Below are 27,527 nucleotides of genomic sequence, written 5' to 3'. Positions count from 1 at the left end.
TGACATTCTCCTTGGTTCTTGTCTTGACTTTTGATTCCTGTAACTGAAATCTGTAGCCATTACTTGTATCTACACCCAGAAGCCTTACAAATGATTTCTCTGAGATGATGATCCTTTTGCCCAGAACAAAGGACACAACTTGATACTCATTGCAATCAGCATGCATCCAGAATTCCTTCACCAGCTTGTCATAGACTGGACCATGTAGTCTGTTGAAATACCCTTCCCAGCCTTGAGCCTGTACTTCAGGACGAAGATTGATCCCATTAGCAGCAATGTTGTCGAGGTCGAAACACCATTCAGCAAGAACTTGAAGTTCTTCTGGAGGGAAAACACATGTAACTGCACAACTCCTTTGAGATAAAGGAACAACATCCTCAGCATCTTGATTTTGTGCTTGAGCAGCCTCTGTCGATCTTGGACGAAGAACAGGACCTACATGACCCGTTGGAAGACCCACTACCATCCTTGGGAACACTCTTCCATCAGCGGAATCAGCCCTTTCACCGGAATCTGCTCTTTCAGATCTCACCATAGTTGAAGGTTGGAGGCTTGGGTAGAAGAGGGATGAAAGGGAGAGAGAGAATCGAAGAAGATAAAGGTTTTTGCAAACAGGAGAGAGAAGAGAAAAACAAGAGTGATGGGGAACGTGTGTGCGTAGTGGTTTTTAGAAAGTAACCGTTGTTGATTGTAAAACAAAAGTAAAATCAACGGCTAAAAATTAAGAACATCATTATGAACAGTTAATACACATAACACACGGTGGAGAATAAGCACATCTACACTCATTACAACAGATTATCCGAAGGGCACAAGGAACGAGGCATCAGAATAAACTGACACACGTTTACTGTCTTGTTTCAGAGTAAGCACCAATGGGTACTTAGCATCTGACAAAGTTACCTTCTGAACTAGACATCTTCTGATGAGGAAGCATCATAGTCAGAGGTTCTGATCCATCTTCATACTGGACAAAAGTCCATATTCAGATTTTTCAGTATAAAATTAAATCTATCCTCTGCTAAGGGCTTTGTAAAGATATCTGCCCATTGATGGTCAGTATCAACAAACTTCAGAAGAAGTACGCCTTTCTGAACATAGTCTATAATAAAGTGATACTTTACCTCAATGTGTTTTGCCCTTGAGTGTAAGATTGGATTCTTACTGAGTGAGATTGCAGCAGTATTGTCACAGTAAATTGGAATATTGCTCTCAAGGATTTGATAATCCTCTAGCTGATGTTTCATCCAGAGCATCTGAGTGCTGCAAATAGCTGCTGAGATATATTCTGCCTCTGTAGTGGATAGTGCAATAGTAGACTGCCTCTTGCTTGCCCATGAGACTAAGTTACTTCCCAGAAATTGACAATTTCTAGAAGTACTCTTCCTTTCAGTTCTATCTCCAGCATAATCAGCATCACAGTAACCTGAAAGCTTATACTCTGATGTTTTCTTATACATCAAGCCAAGGTTAGTGGTACCTTTCGAATATCTGAGAATTCTCTTAACAGCAGTTAAGTGAGTTTCTCTTGTATCTGATTGGAATCGAGCACATAAATATACACTAAACATAATATCTGGCCACGATAGAGCTTTTGACATACTTTTCCACTGGCATCTTCTTTCTCCAGAATGCATGTAGGATGCATAGGAGTCTTAGCAATTGTTGATTCTGTCATATTGAACTTCTTCAGAAGTTCCTTTGTGTACTTGCTCTGATGGATGTAAGTGTAACACCCCGATTTCGGTGGCGTCACTTTAGTAACCAAAAGTAAACTTAATGCGGAAAAACGTGAATATTTTTTTTTCGATAATAACTAAGACAAGACTGAGTTAAATAAAACCCAAATGCGAAAAGCAATAAAACTAATATACAATATATATAACAGCCCCCGCTGTAAGTAGCAACCTCGTCACGAGTGAACCTCCAGTGACGGGTAAGAAAGTGTAACGCCCGTAGGCAAAATGTACAATCCCAAAATGTTAGGTCAAGTGTCAGCAACACAAGCCCTCAAAATAAGAATAAGTCAGAGCTAGGACACTAACACCCAACCTTAGTAGACTCTAAACACCCATCCCCCATACTTCCATCATCGACTCTCATCTGGTCATGCATGAAGTCCGGGTCCACGTCGAAGGCTCAGTAGTAGTCATTTCGCTCCGGGTCTTCCCCGAACGACGAAGAATCACGAAAGAATCCATCGACGACATCTAACAAAAAGGGCATACATAGCCCCCCAAACACAGGTAGCACGTGCAAGGGTCAACTTACGGAATATAGTGTAGAGAATACAAAACAACAGGTAAAGTATAAGGGGTATATATATATGTTGTATATATACATATAAGTTCTGCATTGTCTACCCTAAGGTTTGAACATAGCATGTTATCAAATCTCTAGTACAATTCAATCATCAAAGCACATAACGATATTTATCGACATCTACTCATCAAAACACATAACGATGTTTATCCACATCAACTCATCAAAACACATAATGATGTTTATCAACAACAACTCATCCAAATCCCAACGAATATAGTTAAAGTGCATGATATGTCAATGCAACGTCAATCTCGACGATTTCGAAAGAAGTGGGTTGGGCACGATCGAGTCGAGCCTAACACTGGCATTGTGTCGACCATAACCCTCGAGTGTCACTTACAACCTTGACATAGCCGGATCAGTCCTAACCCTGCGGGTCGACTTTTCCCTCCGCCATGCCCGACAATCAACAGGTCGATCCTAACCTCACGGTCGATCATATCCCCTGTCGATGTCCGAATTACCCGAAGGTATAAACTGTACCCGAAGGTATAAACTGTACCCGAAGGCATAAACTGTACCCGAAGGCATAAACTGTACCCGAAGGTATAAACTGTACCCGAAGGCATAAACTGTACCCGAAGGTATATACTGTACCCGAAGGCATAAATTGTACCCGAAGGTATATACTGTACCCGAAGGCATAAACTGTACCCGAAGGCATAAACTGTACCCGAAGGCATAAACTGTACGCGAAGGCATATACTGTACCCGAAGGCATAAACTGTACCCGAAGGTATATACTGTACCCGAAGACATAAACTGTACCCGAAGGCATAAACTGTATCTCATGATGATCTCCAAATCATCCGACTCATCTCCATCCGATGGTCAAAACTGCTCAACGAGCAAAGAGTATCGACATACTCGGAAACTAACCGTTTCCCGGCTTATCCCTCGGATAGCCCAACAACACAACTGCTCCCACAGCACATGAGTATCAACGTACTCAAAACTTCTCAACTTTCTCAACACTTGGATCCGATGACACTTCTCGTTTTCCAAAAACTAAGGTTTGCATCCAAAGCTTCCTTTCGAGCTTATTATCTTTATTTAAAGATTTAGAGGTTGTTTAATGTCTTATGAGTTTTCTTTACTAAATAATATCCTTTTAGTCTTATCGCAAATCCTATAAGTTCTCGGGGTCTCCTAATGCCCAAATGACTCCTGAGAATGTCTCGATCCATAAACACCATAACAAGGCCCGAATCTCATTCGTCCTATCAAACTTTCTCAAAACTCTCAAAATAAAATCGGCATGACCTGCCCGCTATTCTCACTACTCAGAATCACAGATATGAGTACAAGACATAGTTTAAATCATCACCGTCATCAAACATGACATATAACAATACATCTCAGAATAAACACGTAGCACTTAGCATATAAATCATGCACCACACATCCTAGATTACCCACATAGCATGTAATTCACTCTCAAAAACATTCAGTAGATGAATCATCTACATTGTCAGCCGAAGCCTCAGAAAACTTTTCCCAATCAAAACACAAACAAGTGCATAAACAGTAAATCAAGTCGAATACGTCGACACCTAAAGCATTAGCTAGTAAGGTAAGTTGCCCTTACCTATAGTTATTCCAGCGTTCTCCTCAAACGTTCCTTCACAACCAGCTCCTTGTTCTTCAGAGAATTCCTCAAAAGCACCTTTTGAGTAAAACCACAGAATTTCTATCAAACTCTATCAGAAACTAAGCTATCAATGCTCACTAAGGTCACCCGAAGTAGTACATACTCTGAGGTACGATAATCTAGCGCGAAAGGACAAGTTTTTGAAAAAGAAATTTTCCTCCTCTCCCCTCTATAGCTCTCGGCCACTATTCACAAATAGGAGGGTCGATTTTTCTTCGATCAAACTTGGTTCCTATGCTATCATTAGCCGTAACTAAGGGTATTCTAAACTCGGAAAAAATATCGGATCAAAAACTGTCGCAGGGGTATTTTGGTCATTATTTTTAGCTCAGAAATTCAAAACTGAAATTTCAAAAAGCAAATTGGATGGGGACGTCACCAACGACGTTTATGACAACTAATCCTACTAGCACTAAGCTAAGGCGATAGTTTTCAGCCCAAAGGACGAAGCTTTACCCCAAAATGGGTATTTTCACCAGAATTGAAACTCGACGGTAGTTTTTCGAGAATCGGCGGAGTATTATTAGCTAAACATACTCAGAAGAATGTAGGGAAGATGTTTAGAATCAAAAATGAGATATTCAGGATAGTTTTGCAAAAACCTCAAAACTATGAGCACAGAAATACCTAGAGAAAAGCTATGGAAAAAGCGATCAGAGGTAAGGAAAAGCATCAGTACCTCGAGGCCTACGCGTAGCAACGAACGGAACGACGATCGGTCAAGAATTGGCAAAATCACTTTTCTTCCTTTTCCTCCTCTTGAAGCTACGGCCGTGTGTGTGTGTTGTGATTTTTTTGTTGTTTTTTTTTTTTTCTTTCATATACTATATATAGGAAATGGAAAATGCGGAAAAATGAGAATTTCGCGATTCCGATTTTTCCTACTGATTCCAACGTATTTTAGACACGATATTCTTCCCGCTGAATCTTCTAATTCTCCAAAGAAATATCAGTATGATTTTTGGTTTTCGAGGCTTGTTTTTAATGTGTACCGGCTTAAAATGCACTTTATGCACTTTATGATTATGACCTCGGATGCAGAAACTTCCTTCTGAAGAAAGATCTGGAACGTCGATTAGAGTGGGCGTTCGCGGATGAAATCTTTATTTGATGCTCCGAATAGAAAAAGTCTTCATTGTCGGATGATTCTAGGGTTTTGAAATACCAGGGTTTCGGTTTCGGCAAACTTCCGATGATTGGAATCGGACGTTCGTAGATCCTAGAGTTTCGCCTCGAAACGATTGTTATATATGGAAAAAGAGAAGTTCTAACATTTCTCTGAAGATTTTTGGAATTAACTTCCATCGTGCCTAAAAGTGAAAACTAGCTATTTACTAGGGTTTCTGACCTAGGTTTACGCGTATAACGATCGCGCTATAACTTTTATCGACTACGGTACGATCCTCAGACTTTTCCTGAACTTTCTCCTTCATAAATATATTTCATCTAATAAACTTTTGTTCAAGTTTCCCTTCACATTACATCAACCCTAATCGTGAATAAGAAATTTATTCACTTAGCATAAGCTTAAAAACTTGGGCCTTACATTACTACCCTCCAAAAAGAAAGTTTCGACCTCGAAACTTAAGGTTCAGTAAAAGCTCCGGATATTATTCCTTGATCTTCTCCTTAGTCACCAATCCCATTAAAACTCGACTTGAGTCTTAATACCTCGTGCATGACCAGACTCATCCCCTAAATCATAAATTCATCAACCACTCATAAGCTAATCACCCTCTTACTATCTAACAATCCATTATTGTCGTTTTCGTCCTCAAAACCTTCCTCACTCAAACCAATTTAAACTCACTGAAATCCCTAACACTTCGCATAAATCGAGGTTTATTCTCTAAAAGATCCAATCATAACTATACCTCAAGTATTCATCTTGATACGAACACTTCCCTTTCTGTAATTTGATCATCCTCGAATCATCCCAATACTTAGTCTCTCGATCAAAACTTGACAAGACTTCATGTCTCACGCGTTCGTGATCAAATCGATTGATCTAAAATCTAAGCCCTCATTAAGTTTGGACCTCTAATATCCTTTAATTCTTCAATACTCCTTAAATGAATATCAATTTTCTTAAAACTATAACTCCTTCGCAAGAAAACTAATACTTAACGCGAACTTTTACTTCCAAACTCGACTAATCTTCGATCCAGTTCAAATTCATCTTACACATCCTTCTATCAAAGTCCATCGCCAGTTGTGATTCCGAATATCACCCCCTCAATATTAAGTTGATCAGGCCTAATACATCGAAGGTGGAAATCTAGAAAAACCTACTGGAACAGTCAATGAGTTCCTATCATCCAATAGTCACAAATATCCTGACATCACATCCTCAACGATTCCGCTACGGAACTACACGCCCTCGACATCATACGTATACTATCCATAAGAAATCTCTATGAGATTCATTCTTCAGCTTCTAGCTTCCTTTTAAACGCATCGGTAGAAGACTACTTTCTAGGCTTAGCGTGTCATTCTAAACCTCGTATAACTTCTATAGCTAAAATACGAGCTACGGTCAAATAAGGTATTAATAGGCGTAATAACTATAAGGTCAAAGCTTAGACAGTATAAGTAAGTTAGGTGTGTTTGCACACGCTACGAGAGTAATGGAATATATTATACTGAAATGAGAAAGAATGGTTAGAAGGTTACCGTCGTTCTTGCGCTCTCCTCTGGCTAACTTCTTCGATCCTCCTCCGTCCATGATATAAACTCTTCCCCTAGTAGTGAGGCGCTTTCCCCTTACAGTGTTAACAGATGGCTCCCTCTTGGGCGCCTTACAATCCACGGCTAGATGTCCCACTCGGTTGCAATTAAAGCATCTTGGTCCAGTCGCTGGGCACTTGTCAGCAAAATGTCCAGTCTTCCCACACAGGAAACATGTCACATCCGTGTTGCCGACTTGATTCCCTGCACCTCCAGTAGCAAGGGTCATTGGTTTGTACTGTCCTAGGGTATAACCTTCCCCCATAGGGCGCTGATAAGACTTCTTCATCTGAAACCTTCCTTTTCCAAGATTGTCTTGGGAGCTCGACCTCATCGGTCCCCCAGTTCCTGTTCTATTCATCCTTCTATTTTTCATCAGCTCCACCTCCGTGGCCTTCTCCACCAAAGCTTGAAATCGCATAATCCCCAACGGCCTCACTGAATCTTCGATGTCTGCTCTCAGCCCATTCAGGAACCGCTTACACATGTAGCGTTCATCAACATGGTTGTTGAAAAACTGGAAGTGCTTAGCCAATGATTCCAGCTTGGAAGCATACTCAGGTACGGTCATGCTCCCTTGACCCAGGGTCAGAAATTGTGCCTCCCGCTCGTCTCGAGCGCTAGTTGGAAAGTACTTCTCTAGAAATGCAGTACGAAAGGAGTTCCAATTCACCTCTTCGTGGTTAGCTCTCATAATTCCTCTGGTACCCTTCCACCAGTACTCAGCGTCGCCCAGCAGCAGATAAGTTGCCAGGCCCACCTTAGCCCCTTCAGCAGTCTGCAGTACTTCGAAAATCTTCTCAATTTCTTGGATCCATAGATCCACATTGTCCGGGTCAGTCCCACCCGTGAACTTGGGTGGATCCTGCCTTCTGAAATCATTCAGTCCCCCTTTCTGGTCCAGGGCTACTTCTCTCTGAAGCCGGTGTAGCTCGCGTGTATCCTCAGTAGCACGCCTATGTGCATTGTCATTCGTCTGTACAGTCATTGCTTGGACCAAAGTGGCCACCATCTCAGCAAGTTGGTTAGAGTTCACCATGTTCTGTTAAGTTAAGCAAACAGTTAGTACTCATCATAAGATAGCATCTAGCATGACTATACAATATGATTAAGCAATAACTTCAATCAATTCTAAGCGAAAAATCGCTTGCAGACAATCAATTTTTACTCTTTGCAGAGTCACACAACCTAGCACAGAAGACCTATTCCCCAACAACTCCCGAAAGACTCGACAAGCTTTGATACCACAATGTAACACCCCGATTTCGGTGGCGTCACTTTAGTAACCAAAAGTAAACTTAATGCGGAAAAACGTGAATATTTTTTTTTCGATAATAACTAAGACAAGACTGAGTTAAATAAAACCCAAATGCGAAAAGCAATAAAACTAATATACAATATATATAACAGCCCCCGCTGTAAGTAGCAACCTCGTCACGAGTGAACCTCCAGTGACGGGTAAGAAAGTCTAACGCCCGTAGGCAAAATGTACAATCCCAAAATGTTAGGTCAAGTGTCAGCAACACAAGCCCTCAAAATAAGAATAAGTCAGAGCTAGGACACTAACACCCAACCTTAGTAGACTCTAAACACCCATCCCCCATACTTCCATCATCGACTCTCATCTGGTCATGCATGAAGTCCGGGTCCACGTCGAAGGCTCAGTAGTAGTCATTTCGCTCCGGGTCTTCCCCGAACGACGAAGAATCACGAAAGAATCCATCGAAGAAATCTGACAAAAAGGGCATACATAGCCCCCCAAACACAGGTAGCACGTGCAAGGGTCAACTTACGGAATATAGTGTAGAGAATACAAAACAACAGGTAAAGTATAAGGGGTATATATATATGTTGTATATATACATATAAGTTCTGCATTGTCTACCCTAAGGTTTGAACATAGCATGTTATCAAATCTCTAGTACAATTCAATCATCAAAGCACATAACGATATTTATCGACATCTACTCATCAAAACACATAACGATGTTTATCAACATCAACTCATCAAAACACATAATGATGTTTATCAACAACAACTCATCCAAATCCCAACGAATATAGTTAAAGTGCATGATATGTCAATGCAACGTCAATCTCGACGATTTCGAAAGAAGTGGGCTGGGCACGATCGAGTCGGTCCTACCACTGGCATTGTGTCGACCATAACCCTCGAGTGTCACTTACAACCTTGACATAGCCGGATCAGTCCTAACCCTGCGGGTCGACTTTTCCCTCCGCCATGCCCGACAATCAACAGGTCGATCCTAACCTCACGGTCGATCATATCCCCCGTCGATGTCCGAATTACCCGAAGGTATAAACTGTACCCGAAGGCATAAACTGTACCCGAAGGTATAAACTGTACCCGAAGGCATAAACTGTACCCGAAGGCATATACTGTACCCGAAGGCATAAACTGTACCCGAAGGTATAAACTGTACCCGAAGGCATAAACTGTACCCGAAGGCATAAACTGTACCCGAAGGCATAAACTGTACCCGAAGGTATATACTGTACCCGAAGGCATAAACTGTATCTCATGATGATCTCCAAATCATCCGACTCATCTCCATCCGATGGTCAAAACTGCTCAACGAGCAAAGAGTATCGACATACTCGGAAACTACCCGTTTCCCGGCTTATCCCTCGGATAGCCCAACAACATAACTGCTCCCACAGCACATGAGTATCAACGTACTCAAAACTTCTCAACTTTCTCAACACTTGGATCCGACGACACTTCTCGTTTTCCAAAAACTAAGGTTTGCATCCAAAGCTTCCTTTCGAGCTTATTATCTTTATTTAAAGATTTAGAGGTTGTTTAATGTCTTATGAGTTTTCTTTACTAAATAATATCCTTTAAGTCTTATCGCAAATCCTATAAGTTCTCGGGATCTCCTAATGCCCAAATGACTCCTGAGATTGTCTCGATCCATAAACACCATAACAAGGCCCGAATCTCATTCGTCCTATCAAACTTTCTCAAAACTCTCAAAATAAAATCGGCATGACCTGCCCGCTATTCTCACTACTCAGAATCACAGATATGAGTACAAGACATAGTTTAAATCATCACCGTCATCAAACATGACATATAACAATACATCTCAGAATAAACACGTAGCACTTAGCATATAAATCATGCACCACACATCCTAGATTACCCACATAGCACATAGCATGTAATTCACTCTCAAAAACATTCAGTAGATGAATCATCTACATTGTCAGCCGAAGCCTCAGAAAACTTTTCCCAATCAAAACACAAACAAGTGCATAAACAGTAAATCAAGTCGAATACGTCGACACCTAAAGCATTAGCTAGTAAGGTAAGTTGCCCTTACCTATAGTTATTCCAGCGTTCTCCTCAAACGTTCCTTCACAACCAGCTCCTTGTTCTTCAGAGAATTCCTTAAAAGCACCTTTTGAGTAAAACCACAAAATTTCTATCAAACTCTATCGGAAACTAAGCTATCAATGCTCACTAAGGTCACCCGAAGTAGTACATACTCCGAGGTACGATAATCTAGCGCGAAAGGACAAGTTTTTGAAAAAGAAATTTTCCTCCTCTCCCCTCTATAGCTCTCGGCCACTATTCACAAATAGGAGGGTCGATTTTTCTTCGATCAAACTTGGTTCCTATGCTATCATTAGCCGTAACTAAGGGTATTCTAAACTCGGAAAAAATATCGAATCAAAAACTGTCGCAGGGGTATTTTGGTCATTATTTTTAGCTCAGAAATTCAAAACTGAAATTTCAAAAAGCAAATTGGATGGGGACGTCACCAACGACGTTTATGACAACTAATCCTACTAGCACTAAGCTAAGGCGATAGTTTTCAGCCCAAAGGACGAAGCTTTACCCCAAAATGGGTATTTTCACCAGAATTGAAACTCGACGGTAGTTTTTCGAGAATCGGCGGAGTATTATTAGCTAAACATACTCAGAAGAATGTAGGGAAGATGTTTAGAATCAAAAATGAGATATTCAGGATAGTTTTGCAAAAACCTCAAAACTATGAGCACAGAAATACCTAGAGAAAAGCTATGGAAAAAGCGATCAGAGGTAAGGAAAAGCATCAGTACCTCGAGGCCTACGCGTAGCAACGAACGGAACGACGATCGGTCAAGAATTGGCAAAATCACTTTTCTTCCTTTTCCTCCTCTTGAAGCTACGGTCGTGTGTGTGTTGTGATTTTTTTGTTGTTTTTTTTTTTTTCTTTCATATACTATATATAGGAAATGGAAAATGCGGAAAAATGAGAATTTCGCGATTCCGATTTTTCCTACTGATTCCAACGTATTTTAGACACGATATTCTTCCCGCTGAATCTTTTAATTCTCCAAAGAAATATCAGTATGATTTTTGGTTTTCGAGGCTTGTTTTTAATGTGTACCGGCTTAAAATGCACTTTATGCACTTTATGATTTTGACCTCGGATGCAGAAACTTCCTTCTGAAGAAAGATCTGGAACGTCGATTAGAGTGGGCGTTCGCGGATGAAATCTTTATTTGATGCTCCGAATAGAAAAAGTCTTCATTGTCGGATGATTCTAGGGTTTTGAAATACCAGGGTTTCGGTTTCGGCAAACTTCCGATGATTGGAATCGGACGTTCGTAGATCCTAGAGTTTCGCCTCGAAACGATTGTTATATATGGAAAAAGAGAAGTTCTAACATTTCTCTGAATATTTTTGGAATTAACTTCCATCGTGCCTAAAAGTGAAAACTAGCTATTTACTAGGGTTTCTGACCTAGGTTTACGCGTATAACGATCGCGCTATAACTTTTATCGACTACGGTACGATCCTCAGACTTTTCCTGAACTTTCTCCTTCATAAATATATTTCATCTAATAAACTTTTGTTCAGGTTTCCCTTCACATTACATCAACCCTAATCGTGAATAAGAAATTTATTCACTTAGCATAAGCTTAAAAACTTGGGCCTTACAGTAAGTTGCTTCTGGTTTTTGATCAACTTGTATTCCCAGAAAGTACTTGAGTTCTCCCATCATACTCATTTCAAATTCAGTCTGCATCATCTCAGAAAATTCCTTGCAGAGAGATGGATTAGCAGATCCAAATATAATATCATCAACATAAATTTGCACAATTAAGATATCATCTTTATAAGTTTTGCAAAAGAGAATTGTATCTACTTTACCCCTTACAAACTCATTTTTCATAAGGAATGAGCTAAGTCTCTCATACCATGCTCTGGGAGCTTGCTTCAGACCATAGAGAGATTTCTTCAATTTGAAAACATGGTCAGGGTTATTCTCATCTTCAAAACCAGGAGGTTGGTGCACATACACTTCCTCTGAGATGTATCCATTCAGGAAGGCACTCTTAACATCCATCTGATGAAGAATTATGTTGTGATTCACTGAGAATGAGATCAGCAGTCTGATAGCTTCCAATCTTGCTACTGGAGCAAATGTTTCAGTATAATCTATTCCTTCTTGCTGACTGTAGCCTTGAGCAACTAGCCTTGCTTTGTTTCTGACTACATCTTTTTTTTCATTCAGCTTGTTTCTGAAAACCCATTTGGTTCCAATGATGTGAGCACCTTGAGGTTTCTTGACAAGGTTCCAAACATCATTCTTGGAGAATTGATTCAATTCTTCTTCCATTGCCAGAATCCAGTCTTTGTCTTGAAGAGCTTCATCAATTGACTTTGGTTCAATTAAGGATACCAATCCTTTCAGACTAAGCAGAGTCTCTTCAGAGGGTCTGAATGCTGATCTGGTTCTGACTGGTTCATCTTTGTTTCCCAGAATCAACTCCTTAGGGTGAGAGGCAACAATTATGCTCTTCTTCTGAGGCTGTGAATCAGAGGGACCAACTTCCTCTGGAGAGTCTTCCTCTGGCTCAGCTTCCTCTGGAGCTTTGCCTTTATCAGAAACATTTATACTCATATCTGCAAACTTTTCAACTAGCCTTCTCATTGCCACCAAAACCAACTTCGCCTCCAGGCTTAAGTTTTAGCTCTTGGAACATACGCCTTTCTCCCGTCATGTGACGCGAGCATCCACTGTCTAGATACCATGATTGGTGTTTCAATGGAGCGATCAAGGATATCTGCAACATAGATAATCTTATCCTTAGGTACCCATTTTCTGGGTCCTTTCTTGTTAGTTACCCCAGAGGTTCTGACAACCTTGGGTTTCTCAACATGATAATGTAAAGGAATTTGAGCATGAAATTTAAGCATAGAGAGAGTTCCCTTCTAAGGAGGGGGGTTAGTAACTTTAACAGGCAATGGTTTAGGTAATATAGTACCAGAGGGTACAAAATGTTCATACAGAGGTTTAGCCTTAGGTATGGGAGGCTCATTTCTACTGGGTCCAGAATAGCCAATGCCACACATTCCATTTCTGCTTACGTCATAGATCATTTAAGCCATCAAGCTTCTGTCTACGCTTTTAGCTAGGAATCTTTGAAAAGATTTTTCATATTTGGATTCATTTTTAATATCAGAGGCATCACAAGCAACAACTTCTTCTAACTTAATAATATGGTTTTTAAGCACAGAGTTAGAGTTTACTAAAGCATGATTATTCTCTTTTAACTCAGAAATAATTTTATCATGTTCAGCAGAAGTCTTAGAAACAGCAGAAAAATCTTTTTTCAACTTTTTATGCTTAGTCAGGAGAGAGTTATATTTATCCATGACATCAGACAAAGCACATTTAAGTTCAGAGGTTGAGAAAGAAGCGAATACCCCATTTTCATCGTCAGAGTCTGGATCTTCCTCTGATGCAGATTCAGAGTTAGTTGCTTCTTTTGACTCTGCTTCCTTGTTCTTGACAATAGCCATGAGTCCTTCAACAACTTCTCCTTCAAAGTCAACATCCTCTGACTCTGATTCATCAAAAGTCACCATGAGACCTTTCTTAGCTTTGAAATGCTTCTTTGGCTTCTTGTCCTTTTTCAGCTTAGGACAATCACTCTTGTAGTGTCCTGATTCTTTGCATTCAAAGCATGTGACTTCCTTTGATGAAGACTTCTTCTGACCAGAAGAGGATTCATTCTTTCCTTTAGTCTTTCCAGAGCCTATGTACTTGCTCTGCCTGTGCTTCCAGATGCGGTTGAGCTTTTTGGAGATCAAGGTTAGCTCATCTTCATAAGAATCTTCAGAGTTTTCTTTAGATTCTTCTTCTTCAGCTTGGAGAGCTTTAGCCTTTTTTGATTTGGATTTCAAGGCTATAGACTTCTTCTTCTGATCCTGATGTTCAGCACGCTTCAGTTCATGGCAGTTCAGTATGCTTATGAGTTCTTCCAAACTAATCTGCTCAACATCTCTTGTGAGCTCCAAGGAAGTTATCAAAGGCATCCACCTTTCAGGAAGACCTCTAAGAATCCTCATGACGTGATCAACAGTTGTCTAAATTTTGTTGAGAGGTCTTATTCCAGCAATGAGTAACTGAAATATGGAGAACATATCCTCAATGGACTCACTGGATTCCATTTGGAAGGATTCATACTTCCTGATCAAGGACAACGCCTTTGACTCTTTCACCTTCTTGTTTCCTTCATGGGTCATCTTCAAGGAATCAAAGATACCCTTAGCATACTCACGATCTGTAATCTTTTGGTATTTTTCATAAGAAATAGCACTGAGAAGAATAGTTCTAGCTTTATGATGCAGTGAGTAAAGCTTCTCCTGCTCTGCAGTCATCTCTGTTCTGGAGATCTTCTTGCCATCACCATCAACTGGACGCTCGTAGCCATCCACTATAATATCCCATAGATCTGCATTAAAGCTCAGAAAAAAGCTTTCGATCCTGTCTTTCCAGTACTCAAACCTTTGACCATCGAACATAGGAGGCTTTGCACTGTAGACATCTTTTTGCGCTTCAATGGTGGCAGCCATTTCAGTTTTTCACACCGGCCCGGATCACTGAACACTGTTAGGTGTGGTAATCAGAATTTGCGCTCTGATACCAATTGAAGGTATGAAAAACGATAGAAAGGGGGGGTTTGAATAGCGTTTTCAATCTAAAACTTTTCCCACTTGAGATTTTAACAAATCACTTCAAACACCAAAGATAAAAGTGCTAAGATAAGAGTTGAGGAAAGCACACAATGATTTTATCCTGGTTCACTTGATAAATCCCTCAAGCTAATCCAGTCCACCCGTTAAGGTGATTTCTTCCTTCTTAGCATGAAGGCAATCCACTAATCAGAGTTTGTTACAACTGCACTTGCAACCTGCAAAGTAACTAACAATACAATGACTTAGCTATCACTAAGATTCACTCTCTTAGTCTTCTCAAGGATCCGACTAACCTTGGTCTCCTTAAGGAAAAACAAACAACTGTTTGAAAGTTTGGGTTTACAAAGAAATGCTTCTCAGAAAGCTAATAGTAAACACAATAAGTACAATGTGAAGAAAGATTGCTTAAGAGAATATTTGAATTTCGCGTGAGCTTGAACAAAGTTTCTTATAAGCGGCATCTTTCATCTTCAGCCTCTTTATATACTCTAAGGATTAAGGTTTGGAAGTTTGCATGGAATGCTACCGTTGGAGGGCAGATCTGGGTTTTCCAGGTTCTGTTGTGGCTGAATAAGTTAGGTAAGGTCGTCAGGAATGGTACAATTGCTTTTGTACTTTGGATAGTGACATGACCTTTATCCTAGTTGACTTCTGATCAGAGCGACACTTCATGTTGGAACTTGTGAAGCTTGGTGATCAGAGTCAGAGGGAAGCTTGGATCCTCTGACCTTTGTACCTTCTGCTTTTGGACTCAGAGAAGAAGTCATTGGTCTTCAGAGCCAGCTTACTCTTGGACTTCAAAATCTTCACTACTCAGCTTCTAGACCTTCAGAGCTTCTGGACCTTCGGAGCTTCTGATCATTCAGAGCTTCTGGTCTTCAAACTTCAAGTGAACTGAATCCATATCAGAGCTTTACTATCTTTAGATCTTCTGAAGCTTAATCTACTGTTCAGATTGAACATAGTGAGTGCGAAAGCGTTGCGGAGGTAACTCTTTTAGCATAGTGCTTTTGATTTATGTGTAATTACATCAGAGTCAGAGCCTGTCATTAAAACACTCAGAAAACAACGTTAGAGTACCATAATTGTTCATACACAATAGTTAACATGTAATCATCAAAACATAAAGTTGTACTACTAGATCAAAACTTGATCTTACACGCCACATGCTCGCCTGAAAACCTCTTGTGCTTCATTTTAACTCCACTTTAATGTCTCCTTCAAGTCTTTAAGCCCCTAGATCTTCCATCTTCAGCTGAAAAAACCTGAAAACTGGCATCCAAAGCAAGGAAAATATCTAGGAACTTCAAGAGTTAATTTGCACAAAGGCTCCCAAAACAAGTGGAAACTACATAAGACCCCTAAACTTAACTAAAATGCAATAAAAGTCCTCATAAAACTATGAAATTACCAAAACGAAACAAAAACACAAATAAAGATAAAAATGCATGAGAATGCATGAAACACTACATGAGACACAAGAAAAAGACTCAAAACTAACAAAGAAATGACCCTAAAAACAAGACTAAACGAGGGTCATCAGAGGCTTTGTTTAAATCTATTTAGAGACTGAAAGTTCCTTGCAGGGTTCAAACTTTTGCATGGAAGTTGGTCTATAATGAATCTGGACAAATGTCCACAGGGTCTGGAGTAGGCTGTCGACGTAAAAAATGTGACCTTTGTGCAATACCACTCTTGAGACTCTGCTCCACTTGTTCAGCGACTATCATTGTGTTACCCAGATTTGGAGATTGGTGCTAGCTAATTCCAAAGCTTCAAGTTTTTTCTCTTGTGCTTTGCTTTCCTGGTTTTCTTTTAATTCGCACGTGCGTAACAATCTTTTGGGCGGTGTGGCGGGTGAGGAACGAAGTGATTTTACAAGGGTTGTCGCCAGATTAGAGGAGGGCGTGGGGTTTTGTGTAGGCAGCAGCAGTTGACGCTAGCCATCGTGATATGGCTCAGTCTTTCAGTTTGGGGCAAGACGCGCCTCTCAGGCACCATGTCGACCAGGGTAGGATTGTGTCGAGCACTGTCACAAGGAACTCGAGTAGGTGGGAGAGCCCAAGCGCAGGGTGGGTCAAGCTCAATGTTGATGGAGCCATCAAGTCCAATCGAGCGCCTGGGGGAGGTGGCATTGTGTGTAACTAGCGTGGGGAATAGGTTGTTGGTTTCTGTCACAATCTGGGTACATCTCGTCCGTTAGTGGCAGAATTGCAGGCCATTGCGTCGGGGTTCCGGTTGGCTATTGATCACAACTTTCCCCTCATCGTGATAAAGAGTGATTGTGCTGAAGCAGTGCGCCTGGCCTCTTCTCCGCCGCGTCCAGAGCACCCTCTCCAGGATGTGCAAGTTCCGATTGCACAAGGTGTGGCTTTCCATGGGAATATTCAATTAAAGCTTATTCCTAGACACTGTAATGCAGTTGCATATTGGTTAGCTTTTACGACGCTTGGCTTCCCCTTTGGCTATCCGCACAAACTGAAGAAGATCAAGATAAACAGCCTGGGCAAACAGAGTCGAATCATCAGGATCATCTGAAGGAAAATCCAAAGTATCAAGCTCATCTATACAAGGTGAATCAAAGCTTCAAGTCAACACTTGCAGGATCAAGACAAGCTATCAGATCGTCTGAGGAGACTGCACTCAACGTTTAAGTTCAAACGTCTATCTCAAGGCTGACCAAAGGAAGCAATGTTCAGAGATAAGATCGTCATATTCAAATGGAAATATCTTTGACATTCTTGAGGATAAAGTCAAGTGAAATGGAATCACGTGATACTCTATATAGCACGTTGATTAAGAAAACAAGTACAAGATGTCAGCATCAAAGTTTCCTCTTTCTCCCTCTACCAAGAAATGAATAAATGGAGCAGAACTTATTGTCTACACCTACAAGAATCTATCTTATTTAGGCAACACAAGACAATCCATTTCTGAAGAAGAAGATTTTGGTCAAACACTATCATTCACATTCTGAATGACCAACTAAAGAAAGAAATTATGCATGTGTTAAGCTAATAAATTTTCTAAGAGAAGAATGGCTAAAGCAAGAAGCATCATCTGAAGCTTACATGAACGGTGGAAGCATAACGTATGAAAGGAACAACGTCTATCATGAAATGAAGTCTGCAACTTCAGAAGGAAAGAAAGAAGAACAAGCTCCATAGTCAAATCGTATGAAAGAATGCAGAATGAATGAAGCAAAGAATCATCGTCTGAATAGCTAAAGAATAGAAGAACGATGAAGGAAATATCGTCTGAAGTAGAAGGAAGACGACAGAAGTAGAAAGATCGTCTGAAGAAGAAATCAAGTTTACCCTCAAAGAAAGCTACAAAGTCAAATCAAGTACACTTCCTGTTGAAGAAGAAGCCAAGAAAGCTTTGTGCAGAAGTTTCAACGATAAAATCTCAAGATCTGACACAATGCTATGATGAAGATAAAGGAACCGTGGTGTCACTATCAAATTGTCATATTTGTACATCAACATATAGAAGTTCAGACTTATGCTACCTGCTAGATGACATATTACAACTTTTGACAAAAGGTCTCAATCAAATAGTTCTACGCTCTAACGCAAGTACACTTTGTACCGTTTGATCCAACGACTAGAATCTTCATAAAGAACAAGCTCCAACGACTGTAATCATCTCACAGAAGATTCAGAAGTATAAAGGGAAGAAGGGAAGACTTGAAGACTAAAATTTCCAGCTCATTAGAGCAAGCTTCTGGGCACCCATCTAAAGGAGCCTCTGTGCTCAATAAAAGAAAGTCCACAACTTTAGAAGTCGATGATACACTCAAATGTATAGTCATTAATCATCGTCTACTTCAACATGGAGAGTAGATTTTCTTAAGAGTCAAATCATCTGCAACTCTCTCATGTAATAGAACATAAAGTATTCTCTTAGAGTCAAACCTCATCGAAAATAATTTATGATTTAGGAACTTAAATATATCTACCATCACTCTTTCTAGAAAAAGACTCTTGTAGATGAAATGATCTTGAGAAAGATCATTTACAGAGAAGTCCTTTAAACTTGTTGTAAAGGAGGGGTCCTGATAATACATAGTGAGGAGGAGTCCTAAGAAAACTTGTATTGCCTGGAGAGGCAGAGTCCAAAGAATACTCATTTTTCCTAGAGAGGCAGGGTCCAAAGAATACTCAATTTGCCTGGAGAGGCAGGTCCAAAGAATACTCAGTTTTCCTGAAGAGGCAGGGTCCAAATAATATTTGTAAGAAGAAGTCATTCATACTTGATAGTAAAATCTTGGCGATGTCACAGACTGGATGTAGCCCTATCGTTCTGGGGGTGAACCAGGATAAATGCTGGTACGCACCATCTACTTTTTGCCTATTCATTTCCACTGCACCAAACGATTTCAACAAAGATAATAAATCTTTTAATCGTTTGAAAATCCAAATTTTTGGATGGCACAATTCAAACCCCGCCTTTCTTGTGCTACTCTGATCAACTTCAGATTACGCCGTCAGCAAGCAGGGGAATTACATTCGGATTATGGGGGTGGGACTGTCGTCTGCTGAGCGACAATTGAGACCCATTGCCGCCATTGAGACTCATTGCTCATTAAGAACACCCACCGTCACTCATCAAATGCACGGTTGCCATCGAGATCCCACCACCATAAACCTTTTAACCCCTTTGTTCTCATCATCCTATTGGAATAATTGATCCTTCTCTTTGGCTCAAAAACTCAAATAAAGCATTAAGCTTTTTACATTTTTATTTTTTATCTATAAAAATTCAAAGTTAAATTAAGATAAATAATCTTTTTCTTTCATTTTATATTTTTATCGCTTGAATCTAAAAATCATTAGTAATAAGTTTAATATTTTTATTAATAAAAATTATATTTTTCAATATTGGACAAGTATAAGGATGAATTTATTTTTTATATAAAAAGATAAAAAACTACAACCCTCAAAGAATTGATCCTTAGATCTCTTTTTTTCCAATTTATATGTCCACCAGTTTTTACCAATTGAGTTATCTCGGCTCAATATAATGATGAAGTCTGTGAAAGAAGAAAAAATAGGGATGCATTAACTATACAATTAACTGGTCTTCTTTTTTTCTTTCTGTTATCAAGTTACCGTTGGGTCAGATGTAACCGTTGGCATTGAAATGGTATTTATGTCACACATGTTTCTCTCTCTCTCAACAACGTTTACATTTCTCTGTCTTCTTTCTGCAACAACAACAAATTCTCAATCTCTCTTCTCTGCGTTAACTGCAATTCATTCTTCTGTGTTTAGTTCTATTCATTTTCATTTCAATTCATTCTTAGCTTTTGATTCAATGGCGGAAACAAGAGACACCCACATAGTTGAAATCCCTGTGGACCAAGAACACAAGCACCACTTGTGTTCCATGACCACCACCAACATGTTTGAGGCCATTGATGACCACCCTTTAACCGAAATCTCCGAAAGCCCCGGTCACCTCTTGCTCCTGAAGCTATGGCAGAGAGAAGAGGATCTCTTCGCCAAACGCATTGCGCGCAAAGAAACCAGAATGGACTCTGTCAAAGCTGAACTCTTCCAACTCTGTTCCTTCTTCTTCATCTTCCATGGCTTCTTCTTCACCCTCTTGTTCACTTCCTGGACCAGTGAACAGAACCACCCAGACCAACACCACAGTGTTTGCAAAAAGTGGTGGATTCCTTCCATGGTGTCACTTTGCACTTCGCTTGTGTTTGTGTTTCTGGTTCAGGTGAAGGTGCATGGGTACTGGAAGGTGTGGGAGCAGTTGCAGAGGGAGAGGAATGATGGAAGGGCGGTGACGAGGTGTATTCAGGAGTTGAGGATGAAAGGGGCGAGTTTTGATCTTTCTAAGGAGCCTCAGAGTGGGAAGAGGATGAAGAGCTCAAGTGTTGAGATCAAATGGAAGCCAGTTACTTGGTGTTCTCATAATTTGCTTACTTTTTGTCTTGTTTACTTTACAGGTTTGGCTTTTCCTGTTTCCAAGTTTGTTCTCTGCGGCTTATGATGATGGTCGATTGGCTCTTCAGTGAAGCATGGATTTGGAATTGGTTGAGGGACTGATTGTGGTAATGATTTCTCTGATCAGATCTTTTCTTGTTTCTCTTCATTTATGCAATTTGTTTGTAAGTTTTGGCATTTATGCAATTTGTTTGTAAGTTTTGGCTTAATGGTGATTTTCTCTTGCACTTTCAGCCTCTACCAAGGAATGAAGCATTTTTGGTCCGATAGATTAGACTAACCCTTTTGAATCTCAACCTCAATAAGAGATCTGCTATCAAAATTGGCCTTAGAGTTTGCTGAAAACTTCAAATTTGGCAAGTCATGAGGCTGGAGCAGGTGTCATAAGGACCATCATCATTTTGTTTTTTCTATACAAGGTTTCTACACAAGGAAGGACTATATGGGAGACAGGAGAGACATCATCATTTTGGTTTTTTCTGTACAAGGTTTTCAAGTTCTTAACTCAGAAGATTTCATTGATGATTGTGTTGCTGGGACTTGATGAGTAGTTGATGAGGATGTCATTGGGACTGGAGATTCCTTCAAGAGCCTAATTCTGTTCTGAAGCAACACACCTCTTGTGTGCTCTTGATGCCCACAATTTTGTGAAGTCTGTTATGCAGTTTACACTGAGAGCTGCTGCAATTTTGATGCTACAATTTTTTGGAATTTCTCATGAAATAAAAGCTACTATTCATATTTAGCACTTGTATTTCTTTTTGTGTATTGTTGAGACAAAACAAAATTTGGATGGAAGTATCTAGGAAGCGCCAAAACAATATAACTTGGCTGGTTTCTTCTTCTCTTGCAAGAGTTGTAGCAAGTTTAGAGCAATTTTTCTTCATCACATTATTGAATATCTTATGAACTAAATGTCATTTACTCAAAGGTATTTTCCAAATAAATCTAAGCAAGCAATATTTGAATTGAAACCGAGACATCCTGCTGAAATTGAATTGAAACTGAGTCATGCAAATCCTTCTGGAATTGACAATATTTGAACTGAAATGGGAAACACAAGCCCTTCTCAAATTTACAATAAGTTACATTCTAAAGCAAAGATTCTGAGATTCTGAGACATAATGAGAAGACAGGAAAATATGTCTTTTCAAGATATTTCTTCCCTTGCAAAATATCTAGCCACTTTAGACAATTTTTGAGCAGCAAGTGTTATCATTTTGTATATAAAACAAGTATCCTCCATCGGCAGTACTATTCGAGCACATCCACATCCTTGTGGGGCAATAGAGTTTTTTTCCATACACAAGTCTCTCATACCAAAGACTGCTTAAGGCTAGCTAGCTCTCCCACTTAAATCAAACATCCGATTACCATAAAAACAGAGAAAAAAAGCTTTAAATACAAAAATGATCTAATTCCGATTACAAATCAAACTCCAGGGGATCAGTCCTTGCAACCAGTAAGAGATTCAGATAAGCAACAAGAGTCTTTTCTTCCTTGTTTGCAAGCAACTAAGGTAAAAATGGCAGGTCTGCCAATGCTAAGCATTTTCAAAACCGAAAATTCGAAAAACACCTGCAACGAAAATGCATAGGAGTTAATTGCAGCCGCATGATTCTTATGTTTGTAATAAACACTTTGCAGGCGCTAAAAACATATACCTTCATCAGCCTGATACTTGTTTTTGTCATCACCAGCATATGCAAGTAAATTGTATTTAGGATTCCACTCAACGCTGTTCATGGCAGCTCTACAAGGAATCTGATGCACTGTTCGTCCAGTTTGAACATTAGACTGTTGCATAAAGTAGCAAGCTTTTAATATCATTCGTTATGGAAATTATATTTGATGGATAACTGAGACTGATAGAAAAAAAAAAATAGAAAAAGGAAAACACTAAAAAGTTACGATAAGAAACCCAACAAGTAAGTGGTAGTTATCACTTATCACTACCCCACGATTTCTGTCAAATAACAATTTAAGCTTTGCCACATCAGCATTTCTTAAGATTTTCCTCCGTAACATATAACATTGCTGTTATAAAAAATTGATATGTATAACTTACAATATCAATGAACAAGTCTTCACTTGCTGAAGCAATAAGTTCCCCAGTATGATTGAAACTGATTGTACGGACAGGCCATCTGAGAAGCATAACATTCCATATTGGTCAGAAGGAGCTTAATACAATCAATACAATCAATATACCTGAAAATCAAAAGCTGAATACACAAACATGGAAGCCAAGATAAACCTACTCCAGCTTTGTAAAGGTGCGCACACAGAGCATCTGTGAGATATCCCACAGGCTGACAAGGGAATCAGCACTTCCAACAGCAAAATATCTGTTTCAATAGCACAAGGATATCTATTCTGTTATTTCTATATATACTTTTTTATATTAACAATGAAGATTGGAGGAAAGAAGGCATAAAATAAAAATGCATCAGTAGAGATTGCACATTCGTTTCCTACCTAGCTAATACAAATGCAATTTGCAAGACCAGAAACAACAAACACTAGAAACATACCTTCCTGTTGGGTCAATTGCAATGCAATAACAACCGGCTGTATGAGCCATGAGGGTTTCAAGAGGTCGAAGAGATGGGTACGTCAGTACTTCCACAGTCCCTAAGTGAGCATGTAAATAAAATATAAGATATTTTTTCTACCTTAAACAAAGTCATTGAAACAAAATGTATTGAGTTGATATTAATTATTTACAAAGTGCAAAGTCAAACAATGACCTCACCATTTCCTGTAGTTAGAAAGAACATCTCGCCTGTCATGTTCCAAGCAATCTCATTTACCTAGGAAAAAATACGGAAGTCACTGAGTAAAAAACATTATTCATCTCAAAAGAGTTCATAAAATGTCAGCCGCCTAAATAGTTAAAGTTAAATCCATGTCTGTTATCAACTTCATATCAACCATACAACTAAACTGCAGGCAGTACACTATTACGCTTTAAACCTATGAAATCATAGATGGACATTTCTGAAATCTGAAAAGATCCGGCATATGTTTAAAGTTGATGAGCAAATGAGCTTCAAAAGAGCGTCATAAATAATGATGTTTGAAACGGCAGGGGATATGAATGCCAGGAGAGAATAAAACAAGATCTAAGAACCAGAAAACACAGGTGGTGTAGAAAGTGAGGGTGAGTGTCTCGCAGCAGAAGCATCATGTAGACAATACCAAAGAATTGTACAGTCAAAGAGACCGTTCACTTGATTTTTTTATATTTTGCATATATTTAGTAACCCATATTATCTACATAGGGTGACTCATCATAACTTGCATTGCTGGGGTTGTAGTGTTGATTATGATTGTAATTGTGATTCCTCCTTATATTCGTGATACACTTACCATTGAAAGTTAATTAAGCATACTTTCCATTTTTCAAAATTTTCATCCCTAATGTTTAGGGATCCAGTTCAATCATTGTAATGTGTGTCCTGCGTACAATATTGTGATAAAAAAAACAAGAAATGTTTCTCAGATTTACCATTAATTGTAAGTAAAAACAATGCTCTTCGGCTTCTTTCTGTTTTTAACAGACGCGTCAGGTTTCAAAGCATGGAAACTGAAATTGTTCATACTCGACCAATATGGAAGTAAAAAAACTTAAACATGCAAATTCTAGCCTGTTTGGAAAAATGCTTCAATGTGAAAACACACATTCCAAGGCAGAACATAACTATTTGACATGTTGGCTCAAACAGGCATACAAGAATTCTCTAACAGAATACAAACATGATATTCATGGTTATCTGATGGTTTGATACTAGGACATTTAGTTCTTCCAATTGACCACAAATTTATATTGATTATAAAACAATATGCAATTTACACTCCAACTAATAAGCCCTTTATCAGACTGCGAATTCCAATTCAAACTTCTGAAAACAGTTGTGTGGTTTGTAAAAAAAGAAAACCAATTAGCGTATAGCAAATTCACATTTTTATGTACATTATAAGAATGTGGTGTAAAGACAAGTTCCTCATAAGTTCATTCCTCAGCCTAAAAATAAGACTTAACAAACTGACGAAAACAGAAAAATCAGCAAGAATGAAGTGTAAACTAGTTAATACCTCATAGTTGAATTTGCGCTTATGAATTGGTTTGAACTTAAAACTAGTTAATACCTCATAGTTGAATTTGCGCTTATGAATTGGTTTGAACTTCCTAACATCCAGTATTGTTAATTCATCATCCTGTGGAAAACAAAACCGCATAAGACTTCATATGATGAAAAACAGCAAGAGAATATAGTTTGATCTTAACACATACAGTCACAATACTCGGAGCTTTAAGCAAATGAAGCAATTGTGTAACATACCCTATTGCCCACAGCTACATGAGTCCCATCAGGTTTGTAGGTAATGTTGATATTCTCCCCACTAAGTTCTGCCTGTTGTGAGCATTTTCCACCTGCAGAAATCAAATATGAGTAGCTTTTCCACAAGCCCCTTCTTTGGACCTCCAAACGATAATAAATATTTACAGTTAACTTTCTTTTTCAATGAATCATCAACAAAAGCATTGATCTAAGATGTGGAAAACATTTTCAAACAAAGAAACCAATCGTTTGCTTATTCCAATGAGCATATGGTTAATTGTGACCGGCATTAAGATAATATAACTGTACAATTCATTACAAGTCTCCCAAAATATAAAAGGTCATAACTTCTTCCTTCTGATATGAATAATAATTAAATTGTAACAAATGGATTTTCACTTACTACGAGCATCCCACAAACGAACGGTCTTGTCACCCGATGCAGTCGCAATCAGATCGGCATGTTTGGGATCCCAGCATAGCTGATCCACACTATCAGTGTGGCCTTTTAATTCAATATCTTTGACTTTACCCTATAATAAACCCCCAGCCAACCCCGTCCCACATATAAAATGAAACAATCAAATTCTAACCACGTCAGAAGAACAAAACAATCTACAATAACATAATAGTAGCAGCCAATACTGAAAGAGAAACTTTGAGCAAAAAGGTGCCTTTGGGCTTCAGCTTCCCAACACACCCCTCCACCCCAAAATCCCTTTATAGTAGCCTAAAGTTTCATAACTGGAAAGGTTCCTGTCGAAAAATTCACAATTGACACTAGTTCACTCTAGCTTCAACAACAATTTTCTTTCTGATCATATATAATTTGCAATGCATTTCTTGACTTAATCTAACAAGTCCGAATTCTAATAGAAACATCCTCTGGTTACTGTCATTATGTATCAGGGAAGGTAACCAAAGAGTGGTGATTCTTAGATACTGATCTCAACTGACCCCTAGCCCTTCTCCTACCCTGGGCCCTGGCTGCATGTCTATATTATCCTAAGTTTTACTCTTCTTTTCCCAACAGGTTCTAAGGAGTAAGGATTAACCCTTGGTTAAGTCGCATTCAAAAAGTTTGAAGTATTAAAATCATATGTGAAAGAACATATTTTACCCAAGGCCAAATAAAATCTTTTAGATAGACGTCATGTTGTTATCTAAACCACCAAAAGTTATAAAAGACATTACTTAAAATTTCCTCGGTGATTTCAAAGGGGCAAATCTTAAACAAGATATCAATACGTGAGGGGAACTTAAACCTTTTACAAACAGCAAACCTACAACATTTCTTAGGGTGTGTTTGTGAGTTGAGTTTTGGAGGCTTATGAGAAGCCCTTCCCCTGTTTGAGAGATTTTAAAATAGGGGAGAAGACTTCGGGGTATTTCTGAAAACCCTCCAAAATCCTCTTTTAGTTGTATTCATTAGTTCCCCCAAATCTGGGGGTTTTGGGCAATTTGGAACTTCCAAACAAGGGAAGGGCTTACTCCGATTCCCCCTCTCTTGCCCTCTCCTCCCCGTCCCTTCATAGCCTTCCCCTCCCCTCCCCTAAAAACTCTGAAACACACCCTTAAGAAAAAAAGTTGAAAGACTTAAGGAAAATTAACCTATGCTTTCCTAATCAAATGAACTATCTCTATGTAGCTTGTCATGATTATTCTATTAGCCCACAAGTCCTATTCAGGAAGAACAAATTAAAAGACAACCCTAAGACCAAGGCTAACATAAATAGCTTCTGTCTCCTAATCCATGAAATGAAACAGTCCCATTTAAATCAATCATGACAATCAAACAAAGGGGAAAAAAAGATATGAACTTGCTCAGCTCCTGTTCTTCCAAGAGCTATTAGGAGTAAACTTACATGCCCATGTTGCTCAACATGCCAGATTCGAGCAGTTTGATCCACAGACCCAGAGGCAAGTTTGGTCCCAATGCAATTCCAGGCCACAGAGTGCACCTATTTGAAAGCAAACAAAAAAAAAAAAACACCCATATCAGAATTGAAACATAAACATTGATAAAGGGCTTGTTTTTCACATGAACTGAAGCATTCAAGCACAAAAAGTTTCGAACTTTGAACGCGTTTTACCATGAAAGAGAAAGGAAGCAAAAGGGTACCTTCTTCTTGTGACCAGAATACTCTCTGCTATGGAGATTCTTAAATGGGGTTTGTTCCTCCATGGTTGCAAGGAACGAATCTGAGGGCACTTTTGTGAGGTTCAAGTAGAAAACACTGTGATTGTTGTAACCACTGTGTTTGATTCTACCTAGGAAATTCAGGGAATTGAGTTTGGTGCCCCACCCCTTAGGCTTTGCACCCCACTTTATTAAATACGGAATTTAAAGTTCCGTATCAATACGGAAAATAAAATTCCGTATCTGTTTTAGTATATAATGAGTGGTTGAAAATGTGACACGCATGCTTAAATACAGTACGGAATTTTAAGTTCCGTATTCAATAGGGAGAATACGGAATTTTAAATTCCGTATTTGATAAAGTGGGGTGCCA

At 39.2% G+C, this 27,527-nt stretch overlaps 2 protein-coding genes across 4 annotated transcripts; one reads left to right on the top strand and one right to left on the bottom strand.

The window, feature by feature from the left end:
- Window positions 1–19,874: 19,874 nt before the first annotated feature.
- LOC130722720 (uncharacterized) lies at window positions 19,875–21,430 on the top strand. Its single transcript, XM_057573546.1, has 2 exons — window positions 19,875–20,775; window positions 20,903–21,430. The coding sequence occupies exon 1, from the start codon at window positions 20,025–20,027 to the stop codon at window positions 20,712–20,714; it is 690 nt and encodes a 229-aa protein (XP_057429529.1). The 5' UTR covers window positions 19,875–20,024; the 3' UTR covers window positions 20,715–20,775; window positions 20,903–21,430.
- Window positions 21,431–21,630: 200 nt separating this feature from the next.
- Window positions 21,631–27,296, bottom strand: LOC130722719 (THO complex subunit 3). 3 transcript variants are annotated; one of them, XM_057573542.1, is made up of 11 exons: window positions 27,137–27,296; window positions 26,880–26,975; window positions 25,418–25,547; window positions 25,015–25,106; window positions 24,767–24,889; window positions 23,424–23,481; window positions 23,203–23,302; window positions 22,930–23,016; window positions 22,737–22,815; window positions 22,333–22,465; window positions 21,631–22,246 (listed from the first exon to the last, which is right to left on the bottom strand). In XM_057573542.1, exons 1-11 carry the CDS (start codon window positions 27,197–27,199, stop codon window positions 22,212–22,214), a joined length of 996 nt encoding a protein of 331 aa, XP_057429525.1. In that variant the 5' UTR covers window positions 27,200–27,296; the 3' UTR covers window positions 21,631–22,211. The 3 variants fall into 3 exon arrangements, with proteins under 3 accessions (XP_057429525.1, XP_057429526.1, XP_057429528.1); XM_057573543.1 differs by having other exon boundaries at window positions 24,821–24,889; window positions 27,137–27,295; XM_057573545.1 differs by having other exon boundaries at window positions 27,108–27,157.
- Window positions 27,297–27,527: the final 231 nt, after the last annotated feature.

The sequence above is a fragment of the Lotus japonicus genome, chromosome 6, assembly GCF_012489685.1.
Source record: "Lotus japonicus ecotype B-129 chromosome 6, LjGifu_v1.2".
NCBI classification, from domain to species: Eukaryota; Viridiplantae; Streptophyta; class Magnoliopsida; order Fabales; family Fabaceae; genus Lotus; species Lotus japonicus.
The sequence above is the reverse complement of the archived record's forward strand: the minus strand, read 5'-3'. Positions and strand labels throughout refer to the sequence as shown.

What these genes read in the sequence shown, in the direction of transcription:
- LOC130722720 (XM_057573546.1), top strand. Translation starts at nt 20,025, where the DNA reads ATGGCGGAAACAAGAGACACCCACATAGTTGAAATCCCTGTGGACCAA.
- LOC130722719 (XM_057573542.1), bottom strand. Translation starts at nt 27,199, where the DNA reads ATGGAGGAACAAACCCCATTTAAGAATCTCCATAGCAGAGAGTATTCT. An exon ending in AGCGCAAATTCAACTATGAG is followed by an intron (nt 23,482 to 24,766) that starts GTATTAACTAGT and finishes ATTTTTTCCTAG; the next exon opens with GTAAATGAGATTGCTTGGAA. An exon ending in CGCACCTTTACAAAGCTGGA is followed by an intron (nt 22,816 to 22,929) that starts GTAGGTTTATCT and finishes TATGCTTCTCAG; the next exon opens with ATGGCCTGTCCGTACAATCA.